This window comes from Denticeps clupeoides, chromosome 12 (genome assembly GCF_900700375.1).
Source record: "Denticeps clupeoides chromosome 12, fDenClu1.1, whole genome shotgun sequence".
NCBI lineage: Eukaryota > Metazoa > Chordata > Actinopteri > Clupeiformes > Denticipitidae > Denticeps > Denticeps clupeoides.
The window spans coordinates 19,446,718-19,472,734 of NC_041718.1; the positions used below are offsets into that span (position 1 = coordinate 19,446,718).

At 44.6% G+C, this 26,017-nt stretch overlaps 2 protein-coding genes across 2 annotated transcripts; both read left to right on the plus strand.

Annotated features, from left to right (window-relative positions):
• The first annotated feature begins 696 nt into the window (after positions 1-696).
• Positions 697-14,818, plus strand: LOC114801026 (immunoglobulin-like and fibronectin type III domain-containing protein 1). Its single transcript, XM_028998971.1, has 21 exons — positions 697-823; positions 908-1,047; positions 1,115-1,214; positions 1,308-1,346; positions 1,476-1,521; positions 1,663-1,849; positions 1,938-2,051; positions 2,143-2,311; positions 2,423-2,695; positions 3,259-3,540; positions 4,823-4,947; positions 5,028-5,169; positions 5,350-5,643; positions 5,731-6,030; positions 7,626-7,805; positions 8,078-8,206; positions 8,302-8,381; positions 8,474-8,666; positions 9,569-9,862; positions 10,059-10,379; positions 14,814-14,818. The coding sequence occupies exons 1-21, from the start codon at positions 736-738 to the stop codon at positions 14,816-14,818; spliced, it is 3,501 nt and encodes a 1,166-aa protein (XP_028854804.1). The 5' UTR covers positions 697-735.
• LOC114801090 (immunoglobulin-like and fibronectin type III domain-containing protein 1) lies at positions 13,289-25,895 on the plus strand. Its single transcript, XM_028999059.1, has 22 exons — positions 13,289-13,310; positions 16,016-16,070; positions 16,800-16,826; positions 17,586-17,708; positions 17,789-17,928; positions 18,010-18,109; positions 18,352-18,400; positions 18,496-18,688; positions 19,729-19,842; positions 19,910-20,072; positions 20,148-20,420; positions 21,310-21,434; positions 21,536-21,677; positions 21,748-22,041; positions 22,853-23,032; positions 23,122-23,250; positions 23,573-23,881; positions 24,192-24,277; positions 24,607-24,799; positions 24,958-25,254; positions 25,362-25,688; positions 25,761-25,895. The coding sequence occupies exons 2-22, from the start codon at positions 16,031-16,033 to the stop codon at positions 25,763-25,765; spliced, it is 3,309 nt and encodes a 1,102-aa protein (XP_028854892.1). The 5' UTR covers positions 13,289-13,310; positions 16,016-16,030; the 3' UTR covers positions 25,766-25,895.
• The last annotated feature ends 122 nt before the right edge of the window (positions 25,896-26,017 follow it).

A 26,017-nucleotide genomic window follows, 5' to 3' on the forward strand; every position in this document is an offset into this window, starting at 1 on the left:
AACCTTAACTTATGGCCTTCGCTGTGTCAGGCAATTCTTATGATGCTTATGATGCTTTCAAATCCCAGACAAGATGCAACGTCTCATTACTGCCACTCACTCATCGTCATCATTTAATGAAGTGTGTAATTAAGTAAACCATCCAGTGTTAAAGCCTCTCATTACTGCTTTTCCTGCATGAATGATCGACCACTGTTTTTAGAATAAACCACCCTGACCTGATAAATGAGGGTCTGTCGCTGGAACAAAGTATCAGTAAAACAGCACCAACACTCATGACCAAATCATGAATCATGAATCAAATATTTTCATACACAAACATGCATACTATCCTCTGCTCTCACTCTCACATTATGGGGCTCCCCGGGCGCCTGTCATGGCTGCCCACTGCTCACTCAGGGTGATGGGTTAAATGCAGAGGACAAATTTCACTGTGTGCACCGTGTGCTGTGCTGCTGTGTATCACATGTTACAATCACTTCACTTCATTATTATTCACATTCGTCCGGCTGTCTCGAGCTGAAATCTGCTTTCAGCCTGAGAAACGGGAAAATAAACACATCTGCGGGCCAAACAGGGTCCCCCGTTTACGAGGGTCACTCATCCTGCCTGGCTGAGAAGCTACCACTTCTCATCCCTGGTTCTTTGGGGTGTGGCAGGACCCACATCTGCATTTTATGCTGAATTCCTGTCTCGTCAGTGAAAATCAAAAAGAAGTCCAAGGTCCCGGGGGTGATGATCACGCAGTACGTGGAGGAGGTTCCTGCTGACAAGAGCCACCCCGACTTCACACGGAAACCCATCGCCCTGACCATTCAGGAGGGTGAGTTTTATCTGGAACCAAGACCTCAGCACCTAATATTGGGTGGCACTAGTGTAAAAAGTTCCGTAACTTGCTGTGCTGCAGGTAAATTGGCCATTTTTAAGGCCATCGTCATTGGAGACCCGGAGCCTGTCGTCTCCTGGGCCCGCAGTAATGGGGACGTGTCCGACCCTGCGAAATACCAGATGAAATTCGACCCGGTTTCTCGCGAAAACACACTCGAGGTAAATAATCATGAATAAATACATATTATCATCGCAGCCAGGAACATTTTAATTCCGAATTTCACAGATGGCGAACGTATCACCAGACCAGGCGGACACCTACAAATGTTACGCCAAAAATGAGTTTGGGAAAGCCGTGGTCACGGTCATGCTGAATGTCATTGAAGGTGGGGCTGGTCTCTGAAAATGATACTGAGCAGCATCACAACATAATTTAAGGTGATAAATGGGCATTAAAAATATTCTAAAATGACTTCCAGTTGGATACAAGAAGAAGAAGGTGGACCCAAAAACAAATGGTGAGTACAAGCCCTAAAATTATTACAGCTTAATATCATTTTATAGATAAAAACATCTATGATGTATTCATAACTTCAAAGTTCACACCATGATGCACAATATTAGACTTGTTTGTGTCTTTATTTTAGCATCAACGGGTCCCTCAGATTTCAAATCTATGCTGAAAAGAAAGAGGTACACAAGGTTTAACAGAGTGTGTGAAAAAGCCTTGACGTATTCAAGCAAGCGTAATGTGTAAATGATACGTGAATTTGATGGTGCGATCGAGAATCGTAGTGGTCTGGCCATTGATGTGGTTGATATCGTTCCTCTCAGTAAGGTGAAGGCGAAATCCGAGGGCAGGAGAGAGGGCGAAATTGACCCCAAATTCTGGGAGCTCCTGCTCAGCGCAGATAAGAAGGACTACGAGCGGATCTGCGCGGAGTACGGCGTCACCGACTTCCGCTGGATGCTGAAGAAGCTGAATGAGATGAAGAAGGAGAGAGAGGAGGAGCAGGCGCAGGTGACCGCAGGGAGATTCTGTAGTCAGTGCCTCTAGAACCTTTTTTTTTTTATTATTGCTGTTATTCCCCCTCTCTTCTCTGCTCCAGTTCATTAAAAACCTGACAAATCTAAAGCCAATTGAAGTTAAGGGGGAAGGCTATGCACAGTTTGAGATCGATATGGACCTCCTGGATGCCAGCAGCAGGATTTTTATCTACAAGGTGAGGTTCAGGTGGTATCAGACTGGAATGTTAAAAAAAAAAAAAAGCTCCACCAAGAAACCATTTACTGGAGGAGGTTTTTCTCCCTCAGGATGGTGAGATGGTCCCATACAGCAAAGAGGTGGAAATGGAGATGAAGCACAGCCTGAAACAGGTTGGAAAGAAATACGTCTTCACCATACGGGACCTTCTTCCAGACGATGCTGGTTTATATCAGCTGGATGTTGAGGATGTCAATATTTTTTCCACCGATTTTAAAAGTAGGGCTTCTTAAACATACAATGAAAGTCACTATGTTGATTCATATTAATATTTTAGCTTAGTTTTTATATTTCACCCGAATCTCCATTCTTCTCCTCATCTTGTCTCAGTCCCTATGGTGGACTTCCTTGTCAAAATTCAGGAGGTGAAGGCCATGGAGCGAGAAGACGCCGTGTTCGAGTGTGTTCTGTCCAACCCCTTCTCTCACATTAACTGGTTTGGAAAGAGCGCCGCCCTGGAGGCCGGGGAGAAGTATGACATCACGGTGTCCGAGGACAAACTTATCCACCGCTTGGTGGTGAAGGACTGCATGCCTGTGGACAAGGGCATCTACGCCGCCGTGGCTGGGATCAAGTCCTGCAATGCCTGGCTGGTAGTGGAATGTAAGGCCCCGTCCACATGAGAACGCTCTTGTCTAAAATGCGTAAATTGGTTTACAGTTTCTAAAAAAGTTGCCACCCACATGGAGACGCAGAGAATGCCTCTAAATACGCACCGTATAGGGATTTCTTGTAGTTGCTTTATGAGGTTCAACATCTGCTGCAGCGCAGCACGTACATGTTATCCGCCATTGTTGTATGTAGGACACATTTGGGGTTATAGGTCAGATTGGAGGTTGGTCTAATTCCTCAGCATTTTCACAATAAAAGCTGCTTTGCTGTACCCATGGAGAACAGAAATTCACTCTTCGACCCGTTTCAGGAAATAAGCATTTTGGGCCGCCTGAACATCGTCTCCGTGTGGACTCAAGGCCAGATCAGACCGAATTTTTTTTAGAAAAACGTTTTATGTTCTGGAATAACAGACCTTCTGTACTGAGTTGTATGTTTCTTATAGAACAATGAAAACCTTCATGTCTGAAAGTTAGCCACTGTCCCTGAAGCTAATGAACTCATTTTGCCACCCTAGTCAGTTATGTTGGTTCACCGGTTAATCTGTCCTCCAGCTGATGACGACCCAAACTCCCGGGGTAAGAAGAAAGCCCGCAAGACCACGCAGGCAGGGGGCTCAGGCGTGGACTTGGAGAAGATCGCCAAAGAGCAGCAGGACAAGCTTCAGAAGGAGCGGGAGAAGATTGAGGTGTTGAGAGCGGCCAAGGCAGAAATTGGATCTGGAACTAGACCAGATGTAACGTCTGGATCTGGAGGGAATGTTTCTGGAGGGGCAGATTTGGGTGCTCCGCTAGATTCAGGTGCAAATGTAGGAGGTGATGCTGCAGCTGCTGCAGGTGAGATATTATATTATCATGAATCAGAATAACGCATTTTAGCATTTAAATAAAACATCATCATGTTTTTTTTTATTGTAAATCACCCAAAGCTATGAATGTCCAATGCTCACTGAGATAATTGTTGATAGGAGAGTCAAAAACAGAAGTCAGTTCTTCAGGTTTTGGGTCTGAAACACAGTTCCATGATTCGCTCAATGGTGAGATGGTGGAGAACATGCAGCCCTAGCATGAATAACCCAACTTAAATAATAACTTAAATAACCTATAAATTGTTAGGAAAACACTGACTTTTTAAACATTTTTGTTAAATGTCTTGGTTTGTTAGGACCCCTTGGTTAAGGTTCATTTGATGCCCTGAATGATAGAGAGTTTGATAACACTACTGATTTGGAATAGTTTGATATGTCTGTGGTCATTAGTTTAGTCTATTTCGAATTTGTGCGGTGTGTGTGTGTGTGTGTGTGTGTGTGTGTGTGTGTGTGTGTGTGTGTGTGTTTATTGGTGTGTGTTGTGTCCCATATAATTAACCACTAGTTACCCGTTCCAAAAAAAACTCTTGACAACCCAAATAGTTACCTATAGGTCATCACTAATTATTCACACCTCAGCCCTGAAAGATGAGTTCTGTACACCAAACGTGACGTTTGAATGGCACAATTGCGTATGAATATTCAGAAAAGGCTGCAGACACTGATAGGCCGAATCCAGAGAGATCTGGTTCTGAAGGATCTGAAGCGGGTTCAGGCTCCAGTCCTGAGCAACAGGTCAAAGATTCCAGCTCTGGTAAGAGTGTGCACTGAAATACCAGATTAAAACTATAACGTACTGTAATGTGCTACTTCTGCATTGCATTAAATGCTGCTAGAATATGTTGTTTATTCGAATTAGAAGAGTAACGATCTAATGTTGATCTGTTAATAATCTATTCACCTCTTTATAATATATTTTTAAACTTGTCTAATGCAGAATCCTTCCTCAGAAGATAATTGTGTGTTTGTGAGGAATGTTGGTTTAAGGTTAAAGGTCAGGGTGATATCTCCTAACCCCACTGAGCTCCACTTCTGCACACTTCTGCACACTGAGGAATTTCTGATGAGCTCGTGTTAAACAGCCAGATGTGTTCATGCAGAGCATCTCCGGGACTGTGCATCTGCACAGACTTCCATGTTTTTCTAATTGTTCTCATGGAAAAGCCCCTTCCCATAAAAATGAAGAAAAAAAAACTCAGAAGTTAAGGCCTTCGTGTGATAGTGTACACATGTCCTCCTCTTCTCACCAGGTGGAAAACTGCACTTCACCAGTGGCTTATCTGACACATATGCCATCCGAGGGAAGCCTGCTGAGATGTCCTGCAAGCTCAGCAGTGACTCGACTCAAGGAGTGTGGTCTAAAGATGGAGAACAGGTACAGAACGCTGTGTTCATGTAGAAAACCTTAACGAATGCATGTTGGTGGAAACAGTACCCACTCTCCGTCTCCGTCAGCTGTCCACCACGACTGGACCGAAGATCTCAAAAAGTGGAGGCGTCCACAAACTGAAGTTCCAGAGCGCCTCCGACACTGACTCAGGACTGTATGCGTTCGAAGTGGAAGGACTCCGGTCACAAGCCTCAATGATTGTTGGAGGTAAGAGGTTCAGAAAAACAGCCAGACTGGAACCATGATGGCCAGGAACCATCACCCAAACGTTATGGAAGTATATGCATGGGAATGAGAAAATTCTATTTAAGGTGGAATACATTTAATGGGTATTGTTGAGCATTGGTAGATGTTCATGTCACTTTCCCTCTAATCGTCCCAAATCAGATGTGCCGGAGCTGGACCCCGACGAGCTGCACAGGTTCTCCAAGCCTGTGATTGTGAAAGCAGGCCAGAACGCATCCTTCAAGATGACCTTTGCTCCTCAGGACTCCCTAGAGATTAGATGGTTTAAAGACGGGGTGGGGCTGCAGGAAGGGGGCGGGGTTAAGATACAGAAAGAGCCCTCCCACAGCCGACTGCTCATGAAAGAGTGTCTGCGCTCCGATTCGGGAGAAATAAAAATTCTGCTGAAGAATCCATTTGGTTCTGTGGAGGCTATGTCCAGACTCATTGTCCTTGGTGAGTAAGATGATAAACTTAACATTAGATTTTAGGAACCGCCTTTATACAGAGACGATCTCATTGGTTCTCCTTTCTGCTTTAAAGACAAGCCGGGTCCTCCAGAAGGCCCGGTGGATGTGATTGACAGCAGCTCATCCGTGATCCAGCTGAAGTGGAAGCCGCCGCTGGACGATGGCGGATCAGGAGTCACCAACTACATCATCGAGCGGCAGCAGGTCGGAGAGACCATGTGGAAAAAACTTGGCGACGTCTCCGCAGACCGCATGATCTTCAGGGACCGGAATGTCTCCCACGGGAGGAAGTATGTGTACCGTATATACGCCGAGAACCCAGAGGGCATCGGAGAGCCACTGGTGACGGAGGGCATCATGGCAGGAGAGCTGGGTAAGAATACTCGATCTGGAGGACACACAACATTTAACCCTGAAGTATGGTTGGTGCTTTAGGGCCGAGGCCTCAAACTCAAATTATCTTTCAGGCCGCAGGAGACAGAGTCTGGGTGAGGTTGGGCCACCAAAAATATCCAATCTTCTCAAATGTCATTACTAACACTTCTTTAACTTAATCGGGCTCCTCTGAACATAAACGGTGCTGAATATGAATGAGATATTGAAGAACTACTTCTTGCTTCCTTGCGTCATTTTTGCTTTTACTTCCGCGGTACGTCCTATACGGATGTTCTGTTGACTTTATAACCGAAGTTGCTAAGCGGGACGGCGGACGGGAGCTATAGCTGAGTGGCCCTATCAGAGGTCTACTCCCCTGGGTGTCATTGCCAACGGAACATCAGTGTTGGTGGTGAATCTGATCCTTAATTTGCAGATTCATCATGATAACAAATTATCCACAAGGATAGTGGCGATCATATCGCAGTCAACTTTCAAACAAGTCAGCCCATTCAACTGATGGAAAAACAAAATACAAACCATACGATGACGAATTCAACACCGGTGAAATTGAGTCAAATATGCTTTTTTGTAAACTCCAAAAAGTTGCTCCTCTCAAGTTGTAAGCAAGGGCCGAAATTGCACTGCTAACGAAATTGCACTGCTTCTCTTGCACACTGTGCACTTCTGCCAGCCTCCTCATCACGTTTGAAATAAAAGCACAAAAAAAAAAAATGTGAAATTATACAAAATGTAATAAAAACTGTAAAGTTATGGTAATGTAACTTAACTCTCTCTCTCTAAGAGTGAGAAATGCCATGTGTGGCGTGTAAGTATAGTGTCATTTTAGTTATTTCCCAGCGAAAAAAAATAAATCTTTTGAAACTTTTCAGCCTTTTTTCCAATTGAAAACTCAAAGGAAATTCTTAAGATGATGTTCACTGAAAAAAAAATCATATAAAATTTTGCGGCCCGCATTAACATTAACCTTTTATATTGACCACAAAATATCATCCCATGGGCCACGAATTTGAGACCCCTGCTTTAGAACAATGATCCTACAGAAACCCCAAACGATGAGAGATGAGCTAGATTTAGAATCTGACCCAACCTGACAAGTACAGATTTTTAAAAGCTTGGCATTCTTTGCACGGGCTACATGTGCTAAACTAAGAGGGAAAGAATTTGTGGCAGTTTAAAAAATAATCGCCAGAGTCTAGCCTGTGTTTCACCTCCTCAGCATACATTTTCGTATCTCTTTCATGAAAATTAAAACGCATCACATGACAACGGTGGCCGAAAATTGTAATTCAAATTAACATTTAATAAATAAATTAACATTCAATAAAAACGAATTTACAACATGCAAACCACTTTTACCAATCACCGAAATAAATTTAAAAGCAGTAAATCATATGGAAAGGACAGGTACTATGGACCGTACGTTCGTGTTTGCTGACCGAGAAGTTACCATGTGAGTTCGACCCGACTACAATGATAAAAAAAAGCCTGTCGGGTTCAGGCCCAGATTTGCAGCTCTAAGTGGAATGGCAGTGCTTCATGCACTTTCTCACCCCTCTGATTGGTCAATAGTGTTCCCAGGACCCCCCTCCGCCCCGAAAGTCATCAGCGCTTCCAAGAGCTGCATCGCTCTGGAGTGGGCTCCACCCGAGACGGATGGAGGGTTCAAGATTTTGGGGTACCAGCTGGAGAAACGCAAGAAAGACACCAACCAGTGGGTTTCCCTGAACCCGGCCAATGAGCCGATAGAAGGTACCTGCATTTTCATACACTTCGTGCGTTATCTGCAATTGTAAAGTACCCTGAAGCAAATGAGCCCATAGCTTTGCATCATTTAAATAAGGTGAATTAGGGAAGCAAATGAGATGCTTGTGTACCGTGTTACAGTGTGTTAGGGCTCCATCCTGTGGATTCACTCCTAAAGAGCATGAAACTCTGGCATGAGAAATCTGCATAAATCATCCAGGATGGGGCTCACGCTGACATTGTGTTGTGTGTGTTTGTGTGTTTGTGTGTGTGTGTAGGACTGAAGTTTGCTGTGAAGGATGTATCCGAGGGGTCTGAGTATGAGTTCAGAGTGTCGGCAATAAACATGTCCGGAGTCGGGGAGCCGAGCCCACCATCTCCCCTGGTGTGTGCCAAGAATCCCAAGAGTGAGTGACCCACCATCATCATCACCAGACGAACACAGATCTCTTTTTATCTGTAGCACCTTTTTCTTACGAATGAGTCTTCCTTCAATTTTCAGTGAAGCCCCAGTTTAAAGATGCGGAGGATTTCATGGTCGTAAGAGCTGGAAATTCGGTCCGGATCAAGATCTGTTATGAAGTAGGGGCGGCTGGCTCTATCACTAAAGGCTCTTCAGTTTTTCCTCTCATGCACTTCTGAGGTGTAATTCTGTAAATTTTATATGTCTGTAGGCAGAGCCTGTGCCTGACATCACCTGGCTGAAAAACAACGAACCCATCTCTCCATGGATCAACATCATCAACGTGGAAGGAATGTCACAGCTGGTCATCCCCTCGTCCAAGCGCTCCGACTCCGCCATTTACACCATCATTGCCAAGAACTCGAGTGGCACCTCCACATTTGAGGTGGAGGTCAGAGTTACAGGTAGGGTGGAGATGAGTTCCTCTTCAGTGGTGACTGTAGAGCCAGAATCAGACCCTGGTGATAGAAGCCTAGTATGTAAGACACTCACTTATGGACCAGAAGGCCACAAACTCCCACAATGGAAAAAGTGAACATTGGCCAAATTTACAAAAATGTAATAAACTTAAAAATCTGTCACACCTGACATTTTAGCATTGATGTAATGAAAATAAACATTTACAGCATTTATCAGACCCCCATATCCAGAGCGACTTACAATCAGTAGTTACAGGGACAGTCCCCCTCTTGGAGACACTCAGGGTTAAGTGTCTTGCTCAGGGACATAATGGTAGTAAGCGGGATTTGAACCTGGGTCTTCTGGTTCATAGGCGAGTGTGTTCCCCACTAGGCTACTACCACCCTGATGTAAAATAGTCTAGATCCGGTTTGATTGGTTTATGTACATAACATCAATGCTAAAATATTAGGAGTGAGAGTTTACTTAAATTACTTAAAATTTTAGCCAGTGTCCAGTATTTTAGCCAGGATCTAACCCCACTTACCAGCATTGCGTCCACTGGGGTTAGGTGCAGTGGTGGCCTAATTGTTAAGGAAGCGGCCCCGTAATCAGAAGGTCGCTGGTTCGAATCCCGATCCACTGAGGTGCCACTGAGCAAAGCACCGTCCCCACACACTGCTCCCCGGGCGCCTGTCATGGCTGCCCACTGCTCACCAAGGGTGATGCCTAAATACACAGAACACATTTCGTTGTGCTGCAGTGTTTCACAATGACAATCACTTCACTTTCATTTTCACTGTGTACCTGAGCAAATCCCTGTAAATACTGATTGTAAGGCGCTCTGGATAAGGGCGTCTGATAAATACTGGAAATGTAAAATATCTTATTGACTGTGGCTCTACAGACGAACCCAAAGCACCAGGTCCAGTTCAGTTGGAGCAAGTGGTTGATGGCAAAGTCATCATCACCTGGGCGCCCTCACCAGACCAGGAGTTGGACGACCGCGTGCATTACATGGTGGCAGAACACGAGTCCAACAGCCGCATCTGGCGCACCATCGCCGACCGACTGTTCTGCAACACGTTCACCGCCAACGTCCACCCAGGCCGGGAATACCACTTCCGCGTGTACGCCAAGAACGACATGGGCCTGTCGGAACCGTCAGACTCTCCAACATGGGGAATTAACATCAACCGAGGTGAGTTCCAAACACAGAGGAAGCAGAAGAAAGATTCTGAGGAAACCAGCATTTCACAATGATTCATGAGTGACGTTGGAACGCAATCTTGTTGATTGATGCATGAGATGATTCTATTTATTGGAGACCGGTGATAGTAACACGGATAGACTCTTGTTAACAGATGTCTTAATGAATAACTTGCTTCTGTATCCAGCTACGCTGGTCCCCAGCGCACCAGTGTTCTTCACCCTGGAGAGACCCCCATCTATCCTGGTTCCTCTGAAGGTGCACACTCCACCCAAAGGCTACCAGTGCTACATGACCTGCGCCATTCGGGGCTGCCCTGCGCCCCACGTGTCCTGGTACCTGGACGGCATTTGCATCAGCGGCGACAAACACTACTACATCACCAACGCCCATGGCGTCTGCTCCATGTACATCCTGAGAGTGTCCTCGAGTGACAGCGGCGAGTACAAGGTGGTCGCTGTCAACTCACACGGCAAAGCGGAGTGTTCCACAAAGCTGAGGGTTAAAGGTATGGACTCTCAATCAATCAATCAATCTATTTTATTTATGCAGCGCTTTTAACACTGTACATTGGCTCAAAGCACCTCACATTACAACAATGCTCAAATTCCCTGCCAAAGGTGACAGTGGCAAAGAAAAGAGAAGAAGCCTTGAGAGGAAGCAAGGCTCAGTCCTCCTCTAGTCAGCACCGTACCACCCTAGGATGTTCAATGAGTTTTATCTGGGAAATATGGCATATAGAGGTTATTGCGGCCCAGTAATGTATTATAATGTACAGGGTGGGCCATTTATATGGATACACCTTAATAAAATGGGAATGGTTGGTGATATTTACGTCCTGTTTGTGGCACATTAGTATATGTGAGGGGGCAAAGTTTTCAAGATGGGTGGTGACCATAGTGGCCATTTTTAAGTCGGCCATCTTGGATCCAACTTTTGTTTTTTCAATAGGAAGAGGGTCATGTGACACATCAAATGTATTGGTAATTTTACAAGAACAACAATGGTGTGCTTGGTTTTAACGTAACTTTATTCTTTCATGAGTTATTTCCAAGTTCTGAACACTTATAAAATGTGTTCAATGTCACCAACCATTTCCATTTTATGAAGGTGTATACATATAAATGGCACACCCTGTAGTATTGAGGTAGCATATTAGAGGGAATGGTGTAGTAAATGGTGAAAGACGTAGAAAAGAGAAGGGCCATGTTAGTTTTAAAGTTAAAGAATGTCAGTAGGTGAGCTGAGAAGTAAACTTTCCCAGCGGAATTACTAATGGTGAACTAATGGGAGTTCTGGTAAACGCCTGAACGTACAAGTAGGTTTTTAGTCTGAATTTAAGTATTCAAACTGTGTCAGATTCTACAACAATCTTTGGAAGGTTGTTCCAAAGATTTGGAGACCTGTGAGTAAATGTTCTGTTTCCAGCACACTGTTACTACTGTGACTTACAAACAACTGATTGTAAGTCGCTCTGGATAAGGGCGTCTGATAAATGCTGTAAATGTAAATGTACAAAAATGTGCGAAGACAGTAAATAAGCTTTGCTAGGACACTGCCCAGACCTAAACTTTTAACTTTGAATGTATTTAAAGAATTAATAAGGAATTAATGATTTCTTCTTTCATTCTTAGACTGAAGCGTCCAGGATGGGGAGGAGCATCAGGAACGTCTCTCACCTCACAGCCAGGATTCCGCTTCACTATGTAGCAGTGACAGGCATTCCTGGAGCTGAATGTACACAATCAGGACCAGGATTTTGTGTAGCGAACATCTGGTTCAGAATCCTGATCTGGATTTGTAGTTTCAGGTCCAGGAACGCCCACCACTGCTGTACATCCATGCTCCTGTAATGTCTTGATGTACCTTGTATATATAAATGATACGCTTGAACAGAAACCCTGACTGACTGCGTTCCTCTCTCTGGATAAGGTGTCCTATGGACAGAATATAACTGAACTTAAAATCTTTTCAGTAAGTGTGGATTAAGCTCTGTGCTTTGTTAACTATCATTCAAAAAATTCTAATGAGACATTTCCCATAATAAAAATACAGGTTTCCTATATGCTTACTGTTATTTGTAGGCGTTTTGCATGTAGGCGTTTTGCATGTTTGTAGGCGTTTTGCATGTTTTCTTGTCTATATTCTTTTATTAATCACTGAATATTTCAGTAATTAAGTTGGTCAACTGCTCCCTGAACATGTTCGGTGTAAAGGCGTGAAAAGGATAGCAGAGCATGAATTTTATACCCGTCTGACCCACCCACACCCACCCACAGCCGCTCCGGTAACACCGGACCCCCAACCCACGTCAGCGTGGCCTGCCGCTGCTGCCCAGTGTGCGTTTTTTATTACACGGCCCAAATATATCCCCTTAAGCCCTTCAATAAATCCTGGCTGAGAGGACGATAATTCAGCAAATATAGAAATATTTCATCCTCCGCCGAATCTCCGTAAAAGGAGCCCCTCGTGGAGCGGTGGGGCTTTTTATTTCGTTTTCCCGTTTGCCTGTGGTTGACAGGGTGAAAAATGTGCTTATCGAGAACGTGGCACTCTTGATTGCTCCCCGCGTTCCACGGCTTTGTACTGTAATTGTCTTTTTCACTCGGCGAGGCCTTTATTGAACAGCCCAGGACTGACAGGGTCCTCTCCGGAGTCAGGGTGATGAATAAGCAAAGCAAAATGCCAAACTCTGGACGTTCGGCACAACAGAGCACGCTTGATTCTACGGGACACGGAACAGTCGCTAACGTACCTGATATTTGCACACAATGGAGGATGAGTGTCTGGCAATTTACAGGACTTCCTGGGTCTGGGGTCAAAGGTCACGAGTCCCCAGTCGTAAAAGTACAGTTCTGCTACTGACCGCAGACAGACAGCAGGGGGCTCTCAGATCAGTAAATAGTCCCATTCGCAGAACTGTAATAAACATCACTGTCAGATTACCTTTAATTGTCCAATAAATTCTGGCCTGGCGCAGTGGTGGAACTGGAGAACCCCTGTGTATGTGGAACAGCTGGTTCGTGCCAGAGGCGCTGTGAACCAGCAGAATCCACATGCATGCGCTTTCAGGCAGGGACTCGAGAGCAGACTGAAATTGATGGGTAATAAAAATGGGCTCAGTTTGATCTGTGTAGACGTGGAATTAACTGCATGAAACCAGCGGGTTAATTGGTTTGTTTGTGTATTGCGTGAAATGGTCCCTTAGCTGCTCCACAATCATTTAAAGGCAATTCATCCGGCATTTAGCATTACGCCCCGTCTCCGCCCGCTTCATAAACACCTCGCCCAAATAAAACATTTTGTGTGACAGCTGATGGAGCCTCGCTGCATGTAGGGTTCCCATTCGCTACAATAATCTTTTACAGCCTAACAAAAGGGGGCAGGCGGCGCTCTGTCCTGGAGAAAGCAGGAGAGACGCTGAGCTGTAGACCACGAGGTGAGTCTCCACTCGAAAACGCCTGGATGGAAGGCGTGGCTTTTTGTTCTGTTTCAATGTAAGGTCCGCTGCGCTTTAGTAGGGCTTGAAACTTATCCGATAGTCTCCGTTCAACATCCGTTGTTGATTTAAGCCTGGCTATACAGGAATTAATTTAAGATGATTATAATTCCCACAAGTGGGAAATTTACATTGTCACAACTGAAAGAGGACAGTACAAGACAAGAAAGCCATAAAATAAATAAAAGACTATGCCAACAGACAGATTAATATTAAAAAATACAGTATACAAATACATAGTCTGTTAATAACTGGATAACTGTATAAAATGTATGAATGTATGTACGTATATATGCACACGTATTGAACATAAGAAATTGTCTGATTGGTACAACAAAGCACCAATGCACATCGCTCTGGACAAGAGCATCTGCTAAATGGTGGGAATGCCAGTGTTCAATGTAAATGCTGTTGTAACATGGTGGAAAAGTGAGTGTCCTGCTAAATATTTTAATGTTTAGTGATTCATGTTTTAATTAATCGCTCAAAAGATCAGGATGTGAGGAGCATTTCCAGGGTTCTAGAATATTTTAGAAGAGTGACCAGTGCAATATTTGTTATTCTATTTCTTGTGATTTCATACACCAAACATGAAATTATTATTTTTTTGGTTTGTTGGTTGGTTGTTTTTTTTGTTTCAGGGTTTTTTACCGCAAAGATAATTTAAACCAATGAACAAAGCACAAACAGTTCTGCTGGTGGATCGTTCGGGAATAATAATTTATTCTCCCGCTCTTTCCCAGCTGATCGCTGCGCTGCGCTATACAGGCTCGGGATTTGCAGTGAGTGAAATATTTATGTGCGGTGGCCCACACACCAGAGGATTAATAAATAATAGATGGTTTTGATAGAACGCTGAACTGCACACATTCTGCAGGATTTCACGCCCACTTTCGTTCTGCAGTGGCAGGAGGGGTTTTGAATTACATCCTGGATCAGAATAAAAAAAATGTCAATTGTCGAACCTAAGACCAATCTTGTGTTTATTCTGAGAACGGATGGAGTGATGATGATGTTGGTGATGCTCTGTCTGCTCGGAATCATCGCCGATCGCGGTTCGAAAGCCCTGCAGCGTTGGCCTTTATGAGTTATGTGACCTATCAGATGAAGTGCAGTGGTGAGACGGCCTCCTGCAGCCTGTAGAAGGATTACTGAGGATCTTGTGAAACCATAAATTTGTTTAATGTCAGTGTTGCGTTACACCAGATGCAAAATGTATCACATCGAGCGCTTAATATATCTTTTACTGGTTCCACGGTCTAAATGGTTCCAGGGGCCAGTGGCAGGGCACAGTTCTGGAGGCCAATCAAATAATATGATTTGGACCAGGGTTCTAGATTCATGATTTATGAGGTTCACAGAGATCTGTGAATCTATGTCCCTTAATAAAACATTTAATTTAGTTATTCAATCATTTTAACACTCTTTGATGTGTTTTTGCAGAATGAAGCCAATGGCGGATGAACAATGTGTCATAATTTGATTCGCACCAATAGCTGACATCATTTTTAATGCCTTGCGAACGATGGGGCACAAATTAGAGCGCCTGACTGGCATATATGACATATTTATCTGACATTCAAAGCACATTTATTTATAAAATTGTGCAATAAATCGCTCGGCTCGATTAGACATCTTTGAGATGAAATCTCATAAGAGCTTTTAAACAAAACACTAGAACTATTTTCCACATTTTCACGTTATTAATGATCGTCACTGATCATTCCTCATTCTCCCGTTGTCTAGTTAATAAATTCCTATATTGATTTAAGTCATATGAAGAGAAAAAAAACAGTGAAGTCTGCTAATGTGTCTCAGACACCAGGATATTGATTAATAAAGCAAAATGAGAGAGCACTTATGAATTCACAGCAACAATGCATGAATGTTTCATATTAAATATGCATTTGTGAATGCTACATGACCTATGTTTTAGAAATATCGTGCTTTTGCTCCTTTGCTTTGGACTGTTGAACTCGCTTGTCTTCTGAAGACCTTTTTTGGAGTGACGCAGGCTGATTTATTTAAAACTTGTCAGCATTGCATTCTGTCTGGAGATGTACAGCCTGAGTCCTGCTGCCCACCCAGCTGACTCCAGAGGGTCAGATGGTGCTTCACCACTGTGTGCTCACAATCACAAGGGCAATTTCGGCAATTTCCTTTTTCACCTCACTGCAAGTGTCATGTGACCGTCTCTCATAAAATCCTAATATCTATGTCTCGTTAGGAGTAACCTGAAATCTCATTCGCTGCAAGGGTAAATTTATCTTAGAATGTGCTTTAGATCACATTCTTTAAAAATTGGCAGGCGAATGTCATGTTGTGGGTAAAGGAAGTGAAATAAAAACGATCTATCGTTCTACAAGTTATGAACTGGTGAGAGTCTTATGATCATTATTACTGAGAACTCTAGTTAATGAATTCCCATATTGATCTGATTCGTATGAAGAGATAAAGTGAAGAACAGTGAAATTGATATTGACTTGACTCTTTAGCATTAGATTGATTGGAAGGGAAGTTACACAGAAGCATTAGAGCAATGTGTGAATGAATAATGTAGAACACGGTTCTAAATAAGGAAATAAAAAATGCACATGGTGACGTTCCTGTTTTTTGTCTCCCTGCTGGCCCGTAAACCGTTGAAGGAAAAATAACGGAAGATGAAGAGAGCCACAGAGGATGCTCATCCCCAGGGGAAGGGTAAGGATTTTAATGCTCAAAAAATAAACCAGGTGCCCGCCAGGTGCTCCAGTACTAAAGTGTGTAAATGAACGGTGAATAAGGGCTATAAAGACTGTTTCCAGGACTGGAACTCCTCCAAGACTCCTGAAGAAACTTCTGGACAAACTCGCCTTGCCTTGCCTTTCTATTCCAACTCGGGTCACCCTTCTGAATGAAGGCAGAAGATACAAGCTCTTCAACATGAAATTTGACAAAGACGTTTCCTCCGCAAAGCCCTACAAAGCCGCTAAGAGCATCGAGCCGGAGTGGAGATCCATCTTCACTTCCAGCTCCTCAACTGGCTTGTTCACTGCTTTTGAAGAGAGGAAATCTGGCGAATGAAGAAGGCAGAAGAAGACCCAATGAATGAGCAGATGAGTGAACTTTCATGGTGGTGCTGCTCTGCTGGTTTTCATGTGAACTGCCGCTTCCGCTGCATTGAAAGCTGAACTCACATACAGCGACGCATGAGCTGCAAGGGTGTTGTTGTTTTTTGTAGTTGTTGATTGCAGATGTGACCCAATTGCTTCCAGCAATTAATGAATATTCTTCTGCAGAACGGGGCTAGTGTTCAGGTTCTGGTCTGGACCTGAGTGCTTTGATGGTTCAGTCTGTTTTAGGGCTGCATTGTGCTCTGTGCTCTCGCTGTGTGGTGCTTTATTCAGTCTGACGTGTCTCTGCTGTCTCCCGTCCTCTCATCAACACCAGACGATGAAGATCTTCCTCCGGGTGCAGGTATGATTGAGAAATCAGCAGTTCCACATAATAAAAAAAATCAGAACTAAGATGGAATTTCTTCAATATTGTAGTACCAACCACAATGTCAATCTTATCAATATTTACATTTTGAAAACAGCGGATCTGATAGGATAAATAAAGTTATTTATTTAAAACACACATGAAAGTCATCAGATTTGATTTGTTGCTAGAAAAAATCCAGTTTTTAGTGACAAGTTTTGCCTTTTCAGGACATGCATGTACAAGTGGATGTTTGAAATGGACCTGTGAAATTTTCTGGCAGTTTCAGTACGATGATGAGCACCATGACAATGTCCCACATATTTTTTATAATCTAGCAAGTCTTGGCTCTGTGTCAACCCCTTGCGGAAAATAAAGGTCGTCTCCAAAAAAGTCTGCGTACACAATGTCCCCTTGTAGTTAAGACAGTTTACGCCGATCAGGAGGTTTAACTCCAGAATCTGTCATCATCAGTGGGATGAAAGGTTCGTTTGGAAACGGAAGAATCCAGAAGGGACGTGTGGCGCGCTGTTGCCCTCTTCTGGTTGAAAAGCCCTAATGCTGAGCATGAAAAGCCACATGATCAGCTGACATGAACGCTGTAAAAAATATATATTATGAGAACTTAAACGTTTAAGCTTTGCCAACTTTTTTTTACTGTGTACAGCACATTCATTTTGGGAGCCATGAATTGAGTGCCATCGTTATAAATGTATTCATCTCGGTTTTTGTTTCCTCTGGTCGAATTCTCCCCAGTGGCCATTAAGAAGCGCTCCAGGGTGCCTGGAGTGATGATCACTCAGCACGTGGAGGAGGTCCCGAAAGGCAAGAGCACCCCGGACATCACGCGCAAGCCCTTCGCCCTGACCATTCAGGAGGGTAGGACCCGGGTTCTTGCAGGGACAGTGTGACAAGCAGGCACAACGTCACCACACTGGCCACTGCGCGTTTCATTTCAGGTAAACTAGCCTTCTTCAAAGCCGTGGTTACTGGAGACCCCACACCCACGGTCACATGGGCAAGGACCAAGGGCGACACCTCAGATCCAGAGAAATATCGCATGAGATACGATGAAAAGAATGGCGAATACCTTTTGGAGGTAGAGCATGTTCCTGTTTATGGAACTCAAGACGCTTTGTGATGGTAGAACGCTCATGTGTGTGACTGTTATTTTGCACAGATGCCCAACGTGGCTGTTAACCAAGCGGACACGTATAAATGCTTTGCAACAAACATGTACGGGAAAGCCGTGTGCACGACCACATTGACTGTGATTGAAGGTTTGTACCCATTAACAAACGATGATAAAGCTTTTTTTAAAAGGAATTTGTATGAACAATGTATTACTCTCGTCCTGTAGTTGGAGTCAAAAAGAAGAAGCCGGAAGGTGAATTACGCATCATGTACACCAATCGTTGATAAATGGTTTCTGCCTGTTATCAGGACATTTCAAGGGTTCAAAATGAACCCTTAACCAGTTTTACATATTATGGAACTCTAAAGGTTTCCATTTTTCTTAAAGCTTCCCAGAATGACCCGGAAGACTTCAGGAAACTCCTGAAGAAAACTACGTAACGTTATTCTCACCGCATAGCTCATCGGCTGCACGTATCCTACAATATTTAGTGTTGTTTGTTTATCTGATTGTTCTTTTGTGGCCGTTCAGCATTGTTGAGCGCAAAAAAAAGCCCAAACCCCAAAAGGAAGGCGAGATCGACCCCAAACTTCTGGAACTGCTGTTGTCGGCGCAGAAGAAGGACTATGAGCGGATCTGCGCCGACTTTGGTGTGACGGACTTCCGCTGGCTGCTGAAGAAGCTCAACATGTTGAAGAAAGAGAGAGAGGAGGAGCAGTCTAAAGTATGAATGGGAATATCTGGGAATATCTGGGAATTTACTGGGAATATCTTTGTGGTTTTCCAGTTTAAAGGGACAATATTTAAGAATTCTACTTATTTACATTGTGTATGTGAAACTGTATACAACAAATAATGCAAATCATTAGAATTCACACGATTACATCACATTCCCTTCCACTGCGAAGTCAAATTGGTGACCATTGAAGGTGATTGGGCTGTTAAGAGTTTGCCATCCAAGGGCTCATCATGGCTCACCGCATGTCCCCATGATTGTCAGCGCATTGATTTGAGACCAGGCCGGGCCCTAACAAATTTGTAGGCCTAGGCAAGAGGCTAAATGGCTCCCCAGGGGTGTGTCTAGAATCGTACTAGCACAAATTGTCAACCTTCAGGCATGACGAGGCAGGTGAACAGAGAGGAGGGTGAAGAGGTGACGAGATGATGAGGAAGAAGGACGCAATCGCATGACGTCACGTTTAATTTGTGCAGAACAGGACAGGGAAGACATCCGAGACGTTGGTGAACATGTTACACATCATAGACCCAACGGCAAACAGAAACAAACAGGGCAGATTTATACATTCGACACAGGTGAAAATGATTAGGGAACATTACACAGGACAATCGTGAAACTCTGGACCGGATCCCGGACCAGAGTAACACCTTCCGGACCGGATCATGACACAAAGATTGGAGGGCCACCTTTTACGTTGTTTTATCGCCACCTTTTACGTTGTTTTATTACTAGCATGAATATGCACGTAGGAAATGTACATATCGTTATTACTGCTAGTACTTAATAGGCTTTGCTAATTCATGCTGGCTTCTTCTTTGCTTATTCAGACACAGTAATACCAACTAGTTTTTAGAAACCCTTTTTTTCCCTCCATTTTTGCCGTCGCCTGGATGGATGGCATATAAAACATGGCCGGCCATGTTTGAGACCCCACTGATATCTTTCAGTTGCCTCCACTGTTTACAACATGGTTCTGTAGAATCAGTAACATGGACTTAGATTCTGCTGCCCTCTGTGCTCTTTAGATGGTTGAGCAACTGGACAAAGTCGACCAGGTCGTGGTGAAGACGGATGGAACGGCTGAGTTTGGGGTCGACATGAAACTGAAAGACCCCAACAGCCAAGTTCTCCTTTACAAGGTGGAGTGTTTGTTTCCAGGCTGTAGTTTTATCAGGATGACCGAGTTTCTTTCGTTCCGATGTGCAGGATGGGGTCATGCTTCCATACAGCAGCAACAATGAGATGAAGCACAACCTGCAGCAGAAAGGCAGCAAGTACACCTTCAGTATCCGAGAACTTGGACCAGAAGATGCTGGCCTGTACCAAATAGATGTAGAAGACTGCAATGTCCTCTCCACCGATTTCAAAAGTAAAATGAAGCTTCATTCTCCAAAGAAAATAAATTGTCTACATATTATAATTTATACATAATTTTGTTTTTTAGTTCCTGAGGTTGAGTTCTCCAGCAAGCTCCAAGATGGCAAAGCTAAAGAAGGGGAAAGCGTTGAGTTTGGCTGTTCCCTGTCTGCCCCGGTGGATAAGATCACGTGGTACAGCAATGATAAAGTGATGGAAGAAGGAGAGAAGTGTAACATCATCGTGTCAGAAGACAAGCTGGTCCACAAGCTGGTGATTAAGGACTGTGAGACATCTGACAGTGGAACCATAACGGCCATCGTAGGCATCACACCATGCCATGCGTCACTGTGTGTTGAAGGTCAGACCTCTTTCGCTTGGGGTTCTAATGTGGAGGTGGGCAGACAGGTTTTACTGAGATATGTTCTTTGAAAGGGAAAAGAAGATCATTTTGTAAAGAGATGCCACTGGAGAACTATGAGCAGCATATTTTGTAATCATGTCAGAGACCAACACTGCATTCTTCTTGTTTATCGTCTTAGATATCAGTCTATTTCAGTCTATATTAATTTATTGATCCAATATTAATATCAACTCATGCCACATGTTCAGTATAAGTATGGGTCAGTGTAATATTGTCAGGATATTACAGCCCTTTCTTTGCTCTTTCTGTTCCAGCGGATCCAAACCGAAGAAAAGGCAGAAAAAGTGGAGCAGGTGAAGGAGATGATGAGCTAGCCAGAAAGCAGAAGGAGGAGGAAGACCTGAAGGCTAAGAGAACAGGGGCAGGAGATGGATCAGGACTGGGAGACGGTCTAGGAGATGGTTCTGGAGTGAATGGATCAGGTGGTTCTGGTCAAGGGGATGTGTCTGGTGGAGATGGATCTGGACAAGACGGATCTGGCCAAGGAGATGGTTCTGTTGGTGATGGGAAGGAACTTGGTAACGGTGCCGCATCAGCAGACACTAAGAAATGCAGCAGAACTGGTCCATTGGTTCCTGACACAGTTATAGGTGAGCCCTTGCTTTTTCACAGGAAAGTTTGGAGGAACCTGGTGGTGTCAATGAGTTTTCCTATAGAGAATGTTAAACCATGAAGCAAGACATGAGATGTACGAAAAAAAGAAAAGAAAGAAGAGTAGCACTTAACTATGGCAGATAGTCTGCATGGAAATGCACTGAGGGAACGATTACACGGCATCACGGAACCATGTTGAAAGAGTGTTGGAGGAAGTTTCTCCCTGTTTCAGATGCCAGGGTTCATTTCACCAGCGGCCTGTCAGACACCGTCTCCAACAAAGGCGAGTCGGTGGAGCTGTCCTGCGTGCTCAGCAGTGAGAACTGTGTGGGCGTCTGGTACAAAGATGGAAAGAAGGTATATATATATATTTTATTTAATTTTGTGGGAGTACAGACGGAATTTTGACACACTATAACACTCTCCTTTGTTTCATCTTGTGCTGTGTGCTGCTGAAGCTGGAATCGAAAGACGACGTGAAGATTGTTAAAGATGGATGCACCCATAAACTCATCATTTCAAGCTGCAAGGAAGAGGACGCCGGGAGATACAGGTTTGAAGCGGACGGACGTAAATCCGAGGCTGCCCTCGCTGTTGAAGGTGAAGTCGTATTCTCAGTAGCCGCACGCCTCCGTGGACATGTCCCCAGCGTCTTGTTTTCCTGTTTCAGACCCTCCGAGAATTGACTCTGAGGCTTTGGGGAAGTTCTCTGAGCCTGTGATCGTAAGGGCGGGCGACAATGCTGCGTTTGCACTGCCATTTTCGGGAAAGGAGCCGATGAAAGTGCATTGGTATAAAGCGGATGAAGAGCTCCTGTCGGGCCCCAGCGTGAGGATTGAGGCGTCCAACACCCAGAGTTCCCTGCGACTGATCAAGTGCCAGCGCAAAGACACCGGGGCCATCAAGATCAAGATTAAGAATGAACACGGCACCATTGAGGCCCAGTCGAAACTTATAGTCCTTGGTAAATTATACTTCCTTTGCTCTTGACAGGTTTCTATTTGTAATGTTGGGGTTGGTAGGAAAGGGTATTGGGGGTCCGAAGGGTAGACCATTATCAGATTTGTGCCAAAAATTTGAACTATTGAAAACATTCCTATTATATAACGAATAAAAGTCGATGAAATGTAAAATAAGAGGTTGGAGTTTTGAAGACACGCTTTTTTTGCTTACACCTCACTGTGAGATGAATGGCTTTCAAGAAAAGCCAGCAGTGAAATGTCTGAATGAGAACCTCAAAACGCTTCAGTAAGTTTCTTAATTGATTGTGCAATAACAATATAATTTTTGGAATAGTACAGTGGGTGGAGCCAGGGGGTTAGGGGAAGGAATTGAGCTTTAACCGTTCAACCACTAGAATCCAGATTACAGAATGTTCTGTTGACATGTTCCGGTCATCCTGACAGACAAACCAACTCCCCCACTGCCACCCGTGGAGACAGTGGAGAGCTCACTGAACGCTATCGAGTTCAAGTGGCGTCCCCCAAAGGACAATGGCGGCTGTCCCATTACCAACTACATCCTGGAGCGGCAGCAGATAGGACGTAACACCTGGACAAAGATCGGGGAGATCCACCGCGAGCCCACCTATAGGGACACCGACATCGACCGTGGCAGGAAGTACTGTTACCGGATCAGAGCCAAGAATGCTGAGGGCGTCAGTGAGATGATGGAGACTGACGACATTGCTGCCGGTCTGCTGGGTGAGTCGTCATACACAGTCATTTCATTTCATAGAACAGCAAAGTTCGACATTTTAGTTGGTTTTGGTGCAGCATTCCCCGGCCAGCCGGCTCCTCCGAAGGTGGTCAGTGCTTTTAAAGACTGCATCAATTTGACCTGGCTTCCTCCACCCAACACTGGGGGAGCCAGCCTCGTCGGCTACAACCTGCAGAAACGCAAACGGGGCAGCAACCTCTGGAACCTCGTAAATCCCCCTGAGGAGCCAATCAAAGGTCAAACGCACATATTTCATTTCATTCCTTTAATTCCTGAATTTGAACAAGTTGGAAACATTCATCCGTCTCTGTCATTTCAACACCAGAAAAAAAATATGCAGTGAAAGACGTGTTCGAGGGGGCAGAGTACGAATTCAGAGTGGTGGCAATCAACGTTTCTGGAGCAGGAGAACCGAGTTTGCCTTCGGATTTCGTGTTTGCGCGAGACCCTAAAAGTAAGTACATAATTAATTATGCATTCCAGTTGTAATTCCATCTATTTTATGATCTGACGATCTTCTCTGGTTTTGGTGTCGTTGAAAACACTGGACAGTAAACTTATCACAATATGTTCTTAGAAAAATGTTCTAAGAGAAGAACCTGTACCTGTATTTTTGACAATATTCTCAGCATAAGCGTTCAACCTTAAACAGGGCCGCAGCCTCATTTTCATGCATCTGTTAACTCGCCCAAATTTCCAGTGGAATTCTGTGGAGATGCATTTATGAGATGACAAGCTCAGGAGCTTGATCTCACAATCCCATCGTGTCCTTCCAGAACCTCCAGGCAAAGTCACTGACCTCAAGCTAACAGGTTCCAGCTACAACACCCTGTGTCTGGCCTGGTCCAAACCCAGAGTGCTGAGGGGGGTGGAGGACGAGGCCAAGGGCTACTTTGTGGAGGTCCGGCCCATAGAGAGTGTTGACTGGAGCCGCTGCAGCAGCACTGCAGCCATCCAGACGTCCTTCACCGTGGTGGGTCTGAAGCCCATGGCCATGTACTGGGTGCAGGTCATCGCCGCCAATGAGGGAGGGGAGGGCTTCCCGCATGGATTCGACAATTACATCATAGCGATGCCCCCTCCTGGTGAGAAAGAATCCGAGCCTCTCTTCTTCTCTGCCACGAACTGCAGATTACATTTGATTAGAGCTGAAAACCCTGTAAAATATGTATCGGCATCCAATATACATTCATGATCAATTGAATAATTAAATGAATTAAATGTATTCAATTCAAATTGTATATTATATTAAATCTATATATATTTCCATTTGTGTATGTATGATGAATGTTCTTGTTGCATGTTAACAAGATTTGCAGCATGCAATTAAATTAATCTCTATATGCGCATTTTAATCTGTTACATACATCTCTGCTTTAATGGGCGCCCCTCCAGTGAGGCCCCGGTTCACCGATCAGAAGATGAAGAGCTTTGTGGTCATGAGGGCTGGAAATACGCTGCGGGTCCACGTGGCCTTTGAGGTACGGCAGAGGCACCCCGACTTCATTTCTGCCCGCGAGACGCGAGCTTCTCAGCAAGCCAGACTTTCACACCTTATTTGGCTGATGGAAGTTCTGCAGACGAGAGCTGCTTTTGTAGGCGAACTTCAAACATAAGAGAGAGGTCAATTTATTTATGCGTCTTCTAAACACTGAACATTTTTCTAAATATCCTTATGAGGATGGGGACTTAATGGGACATTAAATCATGACTGACATTTTGCACACAGTGAACAGATATCCACATGTATATTCCAGTCTATAATCGATTGTTCCACCATTGCAACAAATCCTGTTTTATGTTGTGTCAGGCGTCTCCCCTGCCCGACATCACCTGGCTGAAGGACGGCGCGCCTGTGGCCAGACATGTGACCGTCACCAACTCCGCCAAAGGCTCGCAGCTGCTCATTCCCACGGCCGAGCGCTCCGACTCTGGAATCTACACCATCATGGTCAAGAACCTCGTAGGCCAGGAGACTTTCAACATTGAGATCAGAGTAACCGGTAAAGCAGCAAGTTTAACTTGATGCAGTGTCTGTCCAGTGTCAGTGTCCAGTGCAGTGTCATCTTCTGTCCCTACATCGATGGTCAGTTTCTGCTGTCTGGAGGACAGTCCAACATTTTAAAGTGGCTCTAATAAAGTGTTCATGTCTTATGACCAGATGACCCCAAGCCCCCCGGCCCAGTGGAGCTGGAGCAGAGCGTCCCCGGTACGGTGACCCTGTCCTGGACTCCCTCTCCTGACGAGAAGCGGGACGACCGGCTCCACTACATGGTGGCCAAGCGAGACTCGGTCAAACGAACCTGGCGCACCGTCGCTGACCACCTCTACAACAACAAGTTTACAGCCGCCAACATCCTGCCGGGGAGAGAGTACTTCTTCCGGGTGTTCGCCAAGAACGACATGGGCTTCTCTGAGCCGACCGAGGCGCCTACGTGGGGCACAACCAAAAAGAGGGGTTAACATTCTTCTCTTCTCACATCCATTCCATACTAATGAACTTAACTGAATCAAATACTGAGTCAAATTTTCAATCACAAATGAATCGCTTTTTTTTTCTTTCAGAGAAATTCACACTTGTCTTCGCAGAATCAAAGCCCCTCAACCTCCAGACCTCCCCAGACTTCTTAGTTCCTCTGAAGATGCATGCGGCTCCACAGGGCTACGAGTGCTACATGACCTGCGCAGTGCGGGGCAACCCCGCGCCCCACGTCACATGGTACCGGGACAACATGAGCCTCAACACCAACGCCAACTACTACATCACCAACGTGTGTGGCGTCTGCTCCATGCTGATCCTCCGCGTTGGCCCCAACGACAGAGGGGAGTACCGGGTGGTGGCGGAGAATAATCTGGGCGTGGCGGAGTGCAGCACCACCCTCACGGTCCGAGGTAAGGACAGCCCTTCTGCTCTCATTGCTCCAACGTTTTTCCCTCTCTTACTTCTCCTGTTTATTTTTCCAGAATGAGAAAAGGATTTTCAACTCGACTGGGAGCTGTGAACAAACCCTCAACAAATGAAATTTCTTAAATCCCAAATAATTTTTGCACACCACATCTCTCACAGCACACACCTCACCTCAACCTTTTCAATGGCAGCATGTAACATATGTAGAATCAAATACCAAAGGCAGATTTTTGGTTTCGATGACAAGATTGATGACAACAGCGTCCTCATATGGAAGTTCATTTCCAACCGACTGTTGGGTAATAATAAGCAT